General features: G+C 42.4%; 1 protein-coding gene across 1 annotated transcript; it reads left to right on the top strand.

The window, feature by feature from the left end:
• Positions 1-7,861: 7,861 nt before the first annotated feature.
• On the top strand, positions 7,862-12,081 carry KLF14 (KLF transcription factor 14). Its single transcript, XM_061414731.1, has one exon. It carries the CDS (start codon positions 7,885-7,887, stop codon positions 8,866-8,868), a length of 984 nt encoding a protein of 327 aa, XP_061270715.1. The 5' UTR covers positions 7,862-7,884; the 3' UTR covers positions 8,869-12,081.
• The last annotated feature ends 321 nt before the right edge of the window (positions 12,082-12,402 follow it).

Below are 12,402 nucleotides of genomic sequence, written 5' to 3'. Positions count from 1 at the left end.
TTCCTCATCTCAAAATACAAAGTATATTCTTCCCGCTGCTGGACTGAAATCTTAAAGAGTCGTTTGTGAGTCCTCAGTGTCTCTCCTGCCCTATATCCAACAGGTCAGCAAGCACACATCTTGCACTGTTCTGCAGACGACATCCAGACTCAGGCCACATCTCACCACCTTCACTGCCCCACTCTGGTGGCACGTCACCTTTGGCTTGGGTTTCTATAGTGGCTAACGAACCCATCACCTGCTTCCACTCTAGTCTGTTCTCCACATAGCAAACAGGGTAAACCTCTAAAGAGTAATTCAAATTATATCACTGCTCAAAATCCTCCCTAAAACTTTCCATATCATTCTTTATATTGGTTTTCAAGGTTCTACATGATCAGCCTTCCCACTCACCCAGATCTCTGAACTCATTTAACTCTTCCAATGCTCTTACTATCTCTTCCTCTTCATTTACTCTGCAACAGTCTTGTATTGGCAGGATAAGGGCGCCCCTAACCCCCAGAACCCATGAATATGTTACACTATTACAGTAATTAGACCAAAAGATGACAATGGTTTGGATTAGGGCACTGGCAGGGAAAACAGAAAAGTGAATGGTCAAGATACATTTTGAAGACAGAATTAACTAAACATGAAGATGAATTAAATGGGGGAGAGGTGATGGAGAGGAAGGTGTCAAGAATAACACCCAGTTTCCTGGCTTGAGGCACAGGATGTATGAAATGGCTATTTGCTGAGACAGGGAAAAACACAGGAAGATTAGATTTAGGGGTAAGAAGAAGTCAGCTTTTGAATATATTAAGTTTGAGACATCACAGGAGGGTTGGGGCGTTATCAAGTAGTCACATGGATATAAAACTACCTGACATCTCTGGAAAATATATCTGGTGTAAAGATTATAATTTCATAAACTGTCAGTATACAGGTGTACTTAAGTCGTGGAAAATGTTAACAAGTACCTAGAGAATGTGTAGAATTAACAGAAGAGGGATTTGTATAGAATTCTGTAGAAATTTAAATTTTAAAGCTTAAGTAAAGGAAGATAAATGAATAAATAACACTGGAAAGGAACAGTTAGAAAGATAGAAGAAAGCCGCCAAAAATGAAGTGCCACAGAAGCCGAACAAGACTGTCTCCAGGGTGACTCAACTGCTCTGAAAGATCTGTTAACCTGACGATTCGATTTAGCAATGAGGAGGTCAATGTTGATCTTGTTTTCTCTTTGAGAGAAGCACTTTTTATTGTGGTAAAACAAACATAACAGGAAATGTACCATTTTTAACCACTCTTTGGTGTTCAGCTCCGTGGCATGAAGTACATTCACACCGTCGTCCATCAGTATTGATCTTAACAAGAAGAATTTCTATGGCAAAGTAAGGGCTAAATATTGGAGAGATTTGAATAATAACACATGAGGGTGTGGAAATGGTGCAAGAGAACAGATAAGCTATCCATCTCTTGAGAAATTTGGCTTTAGAGGGGAATGTGGCTATGTGACAGCAGCTAGAGGAGATGGAGAGTTGAGGGGGGAGTTTTTTTTAATTGGAGCTATTATAATGGCTCATTATTGAATGTTGATTGAAATTATTTGGCAGAGAAGGAGAGAGAGAATGTGATGGAGAGAGAGAAGGTACGTTGTGGACTGTAGACCTTGAGAAACAAGAAGTCATGGGGCTAGAATTAATGAGAATGGACTGGACTTTGCCAAAAGGCGGGAAGGAGACCAGCACAGATGCAAATGGGTTTGCAATATTTCTGGGAATGTTAAATGTCTACTTGAGACTGGTAAGCATGAATGAATAGCGATACTAATCTGTCAGTTTATATATTCCTATTCATTTGTTCCATATATATTTAGAGGATGCCTACTATGTGCCTCCTTTGAATCACTTATCACCAAAGGGCTGGGCAGGTCAATCTCTCTAGGCTTTCAGGAACATTTTTTTGATGTTGCTCTTGGAAGCTTCTGAATAAGCTTGGGAGAGAGATCATTTTTGTAACATTTATTTCAAGTCACAGTAAACACTACATTGAGAAATTACTCTTATTCTACTTTCCATTTCAAATAATCCTCCATTATGCATCCAGAGTGAATTCTTAAGAGGCTACACAAGATGCACTGGTTACAGATTAGCTCAAGAGATAGAACACCAGTTACACCAAAACCCCAAGTTTTCTCATCAACTTAAACAACCGCTGCCCTGTCCATTATTCAGAGAAACAACCAGAGTCAATCAATCCCAAGAAACAAACTCAAACAACTCAGTCCCAAGAAACAACCAGAAAACTCCCCTCTCTATCCAGAGAAACTATCTACGTATAAAGCGTCTCTTCCCTGTAATTTCCTCCAATTCTGCTTCTTTTCATACAAAGAAATCTTTTAGGAGACCCTTCCCAGCACTTGAAGACTGTGTGTTTTCCACTGGAACTGGAAGAGCTCCTTCAGCAACCTCTAAACCAGTACTGGCGCCCCAGCCCCAAGACCCTCGTTTGTACCTCTTTTCCAAAATCCAAGAGCGCCACCTAGACAAACTGCAATATCAGCACCACATCCACAAACGAAGAAAAAACATGAGCAAATACTTACCTTCAACACAGAGGCACCTCCTTTTTGTTCCAGAAAGAGCTTCCCTTAGGTGATCACCTACACAAAAGTAAATGTTACTTTTTCTGCACTGTTGGTAGGAAGGATCCTGTCATCTACAGAAAGCACCCTTCTGAAAATTCAACAGCTAAGAAATCACAACAGAATTATGATGTAAAACTGAATGTCAATGAAAGCACTATTTTGAAACCTGTGGAGTAAAGACAAGACATAAGAAACTTCTCTTCAATGGAAATTTATAGCCATAAGTTATGTTTTCGAAAATAAGAAAGATTGGAAATTAATGTGTTAGGTATTTCAGTTGAAACACTTTTTATTTTTTTAAAAAAGAAGATGTAATATGCTAAACTAGACAAAAAGAATGAGAGATTAATAAAAATAAACACAGCAATTAAACAAATATATATTTTAAAAGAAACAGATATGATCAGCAAAAGCTGGCAATTTTTTAAAAGACTACAGACAAACTTGTACAGGTTTGTCTTAAAGTGTAGACAAACCCTCTGCTGAGACAAAAAAGAACAGAGAATTCACAAATATATATCAGGAATGAAAAGGAGGATATAACTACAGATACCATAAAGAATTTTTCAATAATGAGGGAATGTTATGAATCACATACCAAAATTTTAGAGGCTTGATTGTAATATCTAATTTTTAAAGGAAAGATGTGAATTTCCAAAGTTGACTCAAGAAGATACTGAAAATCCAAATAAACTAATAATCATGAGAGAAACTTAACTAAATTTTCAAAATATGATGGTTTCACAGATGAGATGTACCAAACATTCAAGAAACAAATAGAACCTATTATATACAAATTGTTACAGATAACAGAAAAACATCTAAATGCATTTCATGAGAGTAGTATAAACACGGACAAAGGTAGCACAGGAAAAGAAAATTATAAGCCAGCATCAGTTATGAACATAGATGCTAAAATAAAAAAGCACTTGCAAACTGCATAAGTAGTATATTAAAAAATAACAGTACATCATGGCAAAGCAAGATTTATGTCAATGAATGCAAGGATAAATCCATGGTAGAAAAACCTATCAAAGTTATCCATTACTTTAATATATCAGACAAAACCAATTATCATCTCAAAAGTTTTAGAAAAAGCACTTAATAATATTCAATATTCATTTCATTGTTTAAAAATATTCCTTCTTTAAACTCAGCTGGGAGAGAAAAGGACTCCCTAACCTGATAAAGAGTTTCTATTCAAAACTTACAGCAACTATCATAAATAATGATGACACACTAGAAACATTCTCAATGAGATAGAAATAGGAAAATCCTGCTTACTATTTGATATTATATTGGAGGTCCCCGTCCATTCAGTGAGATAAGAAAAGGAGAAAGTATTATGAGTATTATTCAGAGATAATATTATCTACATAAAAATAAAAGAGAATTTGCAAATAAACTTTAATAAGAAAGTTAAGCATATTTGCTGAAACAATCCAGAGATTAGGATGCCACCCTCTCACTGCCAAGGGCTGGGGTTCAATCCCTGGTTGGAGAATTAAGATCCCACCAGCCACGCAGCATGGCAAAAAAAAAAAAAAAGAGGATTATTCTAAAATCAGTAACAATTCCCAGTAGCAGCAGTAACCCATTAAAAAAATTTTAAAGGATCCCACTTCTAAAAGCAACAAAATAGTAAGATACCTAGGAATAAATCTAATAAGTACAAGAGTTTTAAACACAAAAGTATAAAATGTTACAGAAGGATATGAGGAAATCAGAATAATATTAATATACTGGATGACTCAATTTTATAAAAATGTCATATCTCTCAAAATTTAACCTGAAAATTTAACTGACCAAAATACCAGAAAGGTTTGTCAACAGAAATTGATCAACTGATACTAAAGTTAGTATAGGAAAGCAGAGGTCCAAAAATACCTGTTACAGCTTTTTTTAATGAACAAATAGGTAAATGCACTTCTACAGGTGAAGATTTATTATAAAACCATAATAATTAAAAATATGTGGTACTGGCTCAGAATTGGTTTGGCCAATAGAAAAGGACAAAGTAGAAATCTATCCATGAATATACAGAAATTTAATTTATAATCACAGTGGCATTACCCATTAGGGAAGGAATGAAAGACTGTTTAGCAAATCAAGTCATGATAACAGTTTTCCATATGGAAACAGGGAGAAGAAAATTAAATTCCTACTTTACACCATTCAAAAAATAAATCCCTGATGGATCCATTTTACAAGTGTGGAAAACAAAACTTAAAACATTAAGGGAAAAAACTTAGGAGGGATCTTTGTAGCATCACCTGTGGAGAGGTGTCTTTAACACGACACAAATGACACAAACTCTAAAGATCAGTGACTATGACCACATTTTAAATTTTCTATAGTTCAAAAGTTATCAAATGTTAAATGAGTCACAGAATGAGGCAATATAATGTTGTATATGTGAACTGCTACAAACCAAGAGCGGGGAAGATGAAAACATTCACAGCCCATTGGATAAATAGATGAGGACTGTGAAAAAACAAACCACACACTCAGAAACCTTAATAGCCAGTAAATATCTGAAAAAATACTCAACCTCATTGGCAGTGAGGGAAATTTAAATTAACAATAAGATTCTGAGTTTTAAAAAAAATATCTAATTGTCAGAAATAAGAAAAGTCTGAATTTAAAAAGTGTTGAAGGTCATGTGAGGGAAACAGGAACTCTCATAGACTGCTGATACTTGTGTAAATTGAAAAAATATTTGGCAGTCTCTAATAAACTGAAAATGTGTGTGTAACCTAGCAATTCCCCATTAGAAAGACACAGAAATTCTCGCAGGTATGCAAGGGACACAGGAACATATGTTCATAAGAGCATTGCTGTTAATACCAAAATATTTGCAGCAGTTTCAATATTCATTAATAGGGGAATGAATAAACCCAACATATTCATATACATGGATCTATAATATAGCAACTAAAATGAATTAACAGGATTTATATTTATCAACATGGTGAGAAAGGATGAAAACATACCACGAAGGAAAAACAAAACAAGTCACAGAATATGTACACTCTAACACCACACATGTGCATTTTAAAAATCAAAGCAATACTCTGTGCTTGTATGGGTTCATATATAGTGAAAGTATAAACCTAGAGGAAAGTTACCAAATTCATGGTAGTACTTGCCTTGGAGAAAAGGGTGTAGAATGGTTTTGGGGAAGAGTACAAAGGGACTTCAATTTTATCAGAAATGATGAACAGCTCAATTAAAAACAGACCTGAAGCAGGTATGGCAAAATGCTGACATATACTAGTTATATGAGACAGGTACATGGGTGCCTGTAATATCTCTCTGCATTTTAAAAATGTTTTAGATTTTTTTCTAAATAATAATATTTTTTTAAAAACAGCTAGTGAAGAATTCTCTGATACAATCTTAATATGTGTAGAGTGAGAGTTAATTGTCTAAAATTTTAAAGCAAGCAGCTTTATAATAATTATCTGTTTTAGAACAGAATCTCCATAAAAATAATAAAGCTGACAGGATCATAAAACTACTGAAATGAATAAAGTAGATTCTGTAAGTGTCAACATGGATAGTTTTCAAAATCATATTGAGGGGGAAAAGTAAGTTGCAAAATAATATGTACATTTTGCTGTGCCATTTATAAAGAAAACTTAAAACATATAAGCATAGACATATATATTTACATGTAGATATATAGAGATAATTAGGTAATAAAGAATAATAACAGTACTGCAAGCATACACACTTTATGACACTGATTACCTAGGCAAGTAAGAAGAGAGAAAGGTGAATGAAACTGGGGAGGGAAATAAGGTGACAGTCAGCTCTATCTGGAATCTTTAATCTAAATAAAAAGCCTGAAGCAATGTGACAAATATTTCACGTTTGATTATCCTTAGGAAGTATATACATTAATGTTTGTTATTCTTGAGGTATCTGCATTTTTAATTTTCAAAAGAAAAAGAAAAGTATTAAAGAACTGCAAATAAACTGCACATAATTCAAATATATATAAGTAAAGCTTGTATACATCAAAAACCACGCTATGGCTATTTTTAGAAATTATCCTGTTTGCTTTTCTGTGTGTTTTTAATTTTTTTTTAAGTCAAAGGAGGAAAAAAATGAAAGCAGCGAAGAAATGTAAACATACACACACACATATATCTGACTATATAAAAAGAAAAAGCTCTACAATCACAAAACACCATATGAGCAATTCTATATAATTTGCTGCGTTTTCTTATTTTTAATTTTTGTCAAGAGAAAAATAAAAGACGCTGCCTAATTGGAAACGTGACTTTCTATTATTAAAATTGTGGGAGTCCATTTTAATGTGTTTATCTCGCTGCTAGTCTATAATTTATATTTCAGCGTGGAAATTTGTTTGTATGCCTGTGACAGGTTAATGCAGTTTAAACATGCATTTTTCTTTCGTTGGCTGAATGGTTAAATCGTTACTCAAAGGATTTTAAGTTTCAATTTCAACCATGAGAGGATTCTTTGCTTTTTTCAGGGTTAAAAATGTTTCTGGTTCGAAAATTAATTAATGGCTACGTAGCGGCTCTATTTAGGGAATTGGTACGGACCCTGGGTTGACAGCGGGACTGTTAGATGAGAAAACTTTTTTTTTTTTTTGGTGAAGACTCGGGGATATTTTAAATCTGATCGGAGAGCGGTAACAGAAGTGAAACGTAATCCCAGCCCGCTTTACTAACAATCGTAATTATGAATCGAAAGACATGTCAGGTATAAGCATTTTTTCCCCTTAAAAAAAAAGTTTCGCGGACTCCGCCGGACACCCAGCTGGCGGAGGACCAGCGGGCGAAGGGGGGGCGAAGCCGGCAGGCTGCCCAGAAGTTACGATCGGGGAGTTTTCTCTTTATTAAAATTACCTGGCTCGCCGGCAGAGGCAAGAATGCGAAGACAAGATAATTTCTTAGGCTGTTAGGAATGACTTAGCCCCGGTGGGTCGCGCGTTCCGAGGGGTGTCCTGCCGGCCGGGGCGGGTCCCGCCACCCCCGCGGGCTCCGGTGCGTCAGGGGCGCGTCAGGCGGGGCGGGCTCCGCGCGGGCGGCCGCGGCGGCTGCTGCTGCGGCGGCGGCGGCGGCGGCGGCGGCAGCGGCGGCGGCGGCGGGTGGCGGGCGGCGCGCACCGGGCCTCCTGCTTCTCGCTCCGAGGCAGCGGGGACGGACGCTCCCGAGAACTCTCTCGCCCGCGGCCGGCCGCGCTCGGACGGCGCGCGCCGGCGGCCCGGCGGTGCCAGCATGTCGGCTGCCGTGGCGTGCCTGGACTACTTCGCCGCCGAGTGCTTGGTGTCCATGTCCGCGGGTGCTGTGGTTCACCGCCGCCCGCCGGACCCCGAGGGCGCGGGCGGAGCGGCCAGCTCGGAGGTGGGTGCGGCGCCGCCGGAGTCCTCTCTGCCGGGTCCGGGGCCACCGGGGCCCGCGTCTGTCCCCCCGCTCCCCCAGGTCCCCGCCCCTAGCCCCGGCGCGGGCGGCGCCGCGCCCCACCTGCTGGCTGCAAGCGTCTTGGCTGACTTGCGCGGCGGCTCTGGTGGGGGCTTCGGAGAGTACTCCGGGGAAGTTCTGCGCGACTCGTCCGGCTCCTCCGACCCGACCCCGTGCTCCGGCCCGACCCTGGGCTCCCAGCCAGCCCCGGCCTCCAGCGCAGCCGAGGTCTCGGGACCCATGCACTCCTCCGGCGCGCTCGAGGTCCCTGGCGCGCCAGCCGTCCCGGGAGCGTCTGCCCACCCTGGCGCGGTGTCTGGCGTGGCCCCTGGGGCCGGCCCCGCCCCCGCCACGGGTCCAGGCCCCCGTCGGAGGCCAGTAACACCTGCTGCCAAGCGCCATCGCTGCCCCTTCCCGGGCTGCAACAAAGCCTATTACAAGTCATCACATCTGAAGTCCCACCAGCGCACCCACACGGGTGAGCGCCCGTTCTCCTGCGACTGGCTCGACTGCGACAAGAAGTTTACGCGCTCCGACGAGCTGGCCCGCCACTACAGGACGCACACGGGCGAGAAACGCTTCTCCTGCCCACTCTGCCCCAAGCAGTTCTCTCGGAGCGACCACCTGACCAAGCACGCCCGCCGCCACCCATCCTACCATCCTGATATGATCGAGTACAGGGGGCGCCGTCGCACGCCCCGCGTCGACCCGCAACCCGCCAACCTGGTGGACAGCTCCGGCTCCGTCCCCGGGCAGGTGCCCAGCTTCACCACCAGCTTGTCTGACAGTCACTGCTGTTAGTCGTTCCCTCAAGGATGATTCCCCAGGCCACTGTCCTTGCTTTTTCTCTGCCCATCCCTCTTTCCCTGAGTGATGATACCAAGGCACAGACTGGCTTCTCCGCTCTGGCGGGTGGCGGTTGGAGGGGGTCAAGGCAGGCATGTTGGACTCTGGGGAGGGACTGGGGGCCCGAAAATAGCAGGAATTCTTACAACACGTATATCATCCAAAAGTGGGGGATTGCCTCAAGACAGACCCCCGGAACTGATAAGAAGGGATGAACCCCCGTACTCTCCAGAGTCCTGAAGATTCTCCCTTCCATGGGAACCAGAGATGTGAAACTGGAATTCTCAGGTGCCTGAGGAGCTCTCAGTCTCAAAAGACTCTGGTGTCTTACCCACCCTCCAGGGCGGACCTTGGAGAGGGTGTCAGGGGTGGCAGTCTTGGGAATGTCCAGGACTGGGATGGTGAGAGGCCTTTGGAAACAGAAATGATTTCTATTTCTGTAAACAGTGATGTTTACTAATGTATTTTTAGTATCTTTTAAACAGGGATCCCAGGTTGATAGGAGGTCGATGTCCTCCGCACCCCAGTTGCCCCAGCTACCTCTGCTAGGAGAGGCCATGTAAGAATCCATGTGGATGGATGGCTGGGAGATGCTTCTTGGTGTTTGGGGAGTGGCACGCGTCTGTTTGCAGGTCCTGTTGCAAGGGCTGAAACCCTGCACTTGCGTCGTTGTCCTAGCTTTTCCTGTCATTTGGAGTCCTACTTGGGGAGGTAACTTCCTGGCTCACTCACAATGAGGTTGGTCTAAAAATTTGGAAACAATCATAAATGCACCAGAAATAAAAGGGTGGCCCAGGTGAGTTCCCACTTCACCAAGAGGGCAAACCCAAGTGACTGTGGTTGGGACAGGTCCAAATGAAGACCTTTCAGAGTCATTGTTAACGTTCAGGGAAATAAGGGCTTTTGGTCCCAGCTGCCACTCCCAGGTAACCTTAGGTGTGGTAGATTCTATTCATTTCTAGCTGGCTAGTGGGTTATTTCCCTTGGGATCTGTGCATTTTTGTTTCTGCAATAGGTGAGTTGGTGATTTTAAGGAAGGGAAGTGGGAGTGGCTTCTTTCAAAAAGTCAGCTGCTCTGGATTTGGGGAAGGGACAGAAAGGTGCAAGTTATTGTCATATGGAAGGACCCTTCTCCTCTGACCTTGGAGCCCCTCCGTGTTGCTCCCTTAGTGCAGGAATTGAGCTTCACCAGTATGTATTTTTCTCTGTGTTTCTGCTGCTATGATGAATTGTCGGCCGCTCTGCTTATGTATGTGTGAATGTGACCCTTTCATTAGAGATGAGGCTGAAAGGCATTTCCTGCTCTGGTAAAGTCCCCTTTGGCCCCCGCTCCTGAATATCTTGTAATAGTCCATCAATCATACCTGTGAAGGATGCCATACTATCAAAGGACCATAAAAGGCATCTAGTTAGATTGCTTTCCCCTATTTTGCAGATGAAGATACTGAAGGCTAGATAAGCTCAAAGTCACATGCTGAGTTGCTGGCAAAAGTCCTAACTAAAATTTGGTTATCTGGCCTTCTATCTGACTCTTTCCGTCATGCTTAGTTACCCAATCTGGGCTCTTAGTCAAAGGGCACCACTCTTACTTACTGCCACCAGGATCCCCTTCTTCCCTATTCACTATCATTTCCATGTTCCTTCAGCTGTCCAGTTCCCGCTAAACCCTTTGCCTGTTGTGTTTAACCCGAAAGCTGTTTTCTAAGCAGGTTGAGTACATTCCCTCCTTCCATACAATATGGACTTAAAGTGGGAATGCCTTTATCTTTTAATCTGGTAGATTATTTTTCAATGCTGGTTTCTAGTCCGGGGCACTCTAGCTTCCTTGAGAGAGTAAGTGATATGAACGCAGGGACTCTACTAAGTGCTCACTACACTAAGTGAAGGAAAGGTATTTAGGAAGGACCCAAAGGGTATAAAGAAGTACAATGTTTCCCTGTTGAGGACTAAGCAGGGTGAGTGGAGCTCTCCTTGAGTTACATGTGGGAAGAGGAGGCCCCCAGTTGTGAAGGCGGTTTTGGTGGTGGGAAGTTCTTCGTTTGCTTGTTTTGTCTCCTCAGCTGGGACTTGATAAGAAGGGCACTCTGGGGGCCCCTTGAGGACTATGATTTCTCCTTTGTCCCCTTCAGTAGAAGAGCTGCCATTGGGTAGGTGGACCAATGAAGTTAACGTGAAAGAAACTCCCACTGACCATTCTGGAATTGAGCTCAAGAAAGCGTGATGTTTCCTATCACCATATGATAAATAATGTTTGATTTTCAATCTCCCCAGTAGTGTCCTTATTTGAGTTCTTGTACTTTGGGGACTTTTGTCTGGGATTGGCTTCTGACAGTCTAAATGCGGCGTGTCTTTCACTGACTTCTCCAAGGACTTGGGGTGGTGGGAAGGGAGACAGATAATGGGAGCAATATTTGTAGGCTGGTCTTTCTTGGCCTTGGGTATTGTTTTACCCTTTTCACTCTAGCAGCCAGAGAGCTCTTGAGGACTTTATTAGTGAAATGCCTTGAAAGGAAGGGCCTTCCTAGTTTTATTAGTGTTTCTTTTGCTTCTTTTTGCTAGTCAGATGGACCTTAGCAAGTGAATATGTCTGGAGTTTGGTGGAGTCAATCTGAATCTCTGGCCCTTGCCCTACTCCCACCATCCTGAGTTTTGATATAGGAATGACCTAGTAACAGAATCTATTTATCAAATTATTTCTGAAATATAGGTTGGGGGCTGGGTGTGAATTCCATGTCAGCCCTTGGGCATGAGGGAGTGGGATCCCCTGTCCCTGCTGGAAGGGAATGAAGAGTACAGGCTTTGTCCCACCTATGGGGACAGGAATCTTTATTTGTCCTTATTTTCCTATTCTCCTCCAAGTAGACAATTGTGTTGGAATTCACTCTTGGCCCCTGTCTGCACCTCTTACTCACTTGTCTCCAAAGGAAGATTGTATTCTCTGATCGAGACATAAAGAAGAGGATCATCATGAACACACACTCACTCACTTACTCTAAGCTCTCTTCTCTTTTTTGAACTTCTTGGCTTGCTATATGTACCCACACCACTCAGATTCCAGCTTTCATATGGTAAGCACACCTTCTGTGGGCCAGGCCTGCCTCTTGTACTTCTTTGCCTGCTGTCTGTACCCACACCACTCAAATCCCAGCTTTCATATGGTAAGCACACCTGCTGAGGCCCAGCCCTGCCTTCCAGAGGCAAGTCTGAAGAGTACTTCTCTCTGTCTCCACTTTTGGAACAGCCATGCCCCCTTGCAATTCCCAGGTAAGTGTTTCCTTTGTATATTCTATGGGTGAATAATCCCAGTAGAGGAATCAGGAAGGGTGTGAAAGGCAGTGGAGGGGTGGCTTTGGAAAGCCCAATTTGGCTATAGGTACAGCCTTGTCAACAAAATACTGATATTTTGATCTTCATTGGTCTGATTCTTATATCTATTACCTAGTTGGTTGAGAACTTAGAAAGGAAATGGGTGCAATTGTTCTCCTAAGC

Source organism: Bos javanicus, chromosome 4 (genome assembly GCF_032452875.1).
Source record: "Bos javanicus breed banteng chromosome 4, ARS-OSU_banteng_1.0, whole genome shotgun sequence".
NCBI classification, from domain to species: domain Eukaryota; kingdom Metazoa; phylum Chordata; class Mammalia; order Artiodactyla; family Bovidae; genus Bos; species Bos javanicus.
This window is presented reverse-complemented; position numbering and strand designations above follow the sequence as displayed.

Excerpts from the sequence above, each read along its gene's own strand:
- KLF14 (XM_061414731.1), top strand. The coding sequence starts at position 7,885 with ATGTCGGCTGCCGTGGCGTGCCTGGACTACTTCGCCGCCGAGTGCTTG.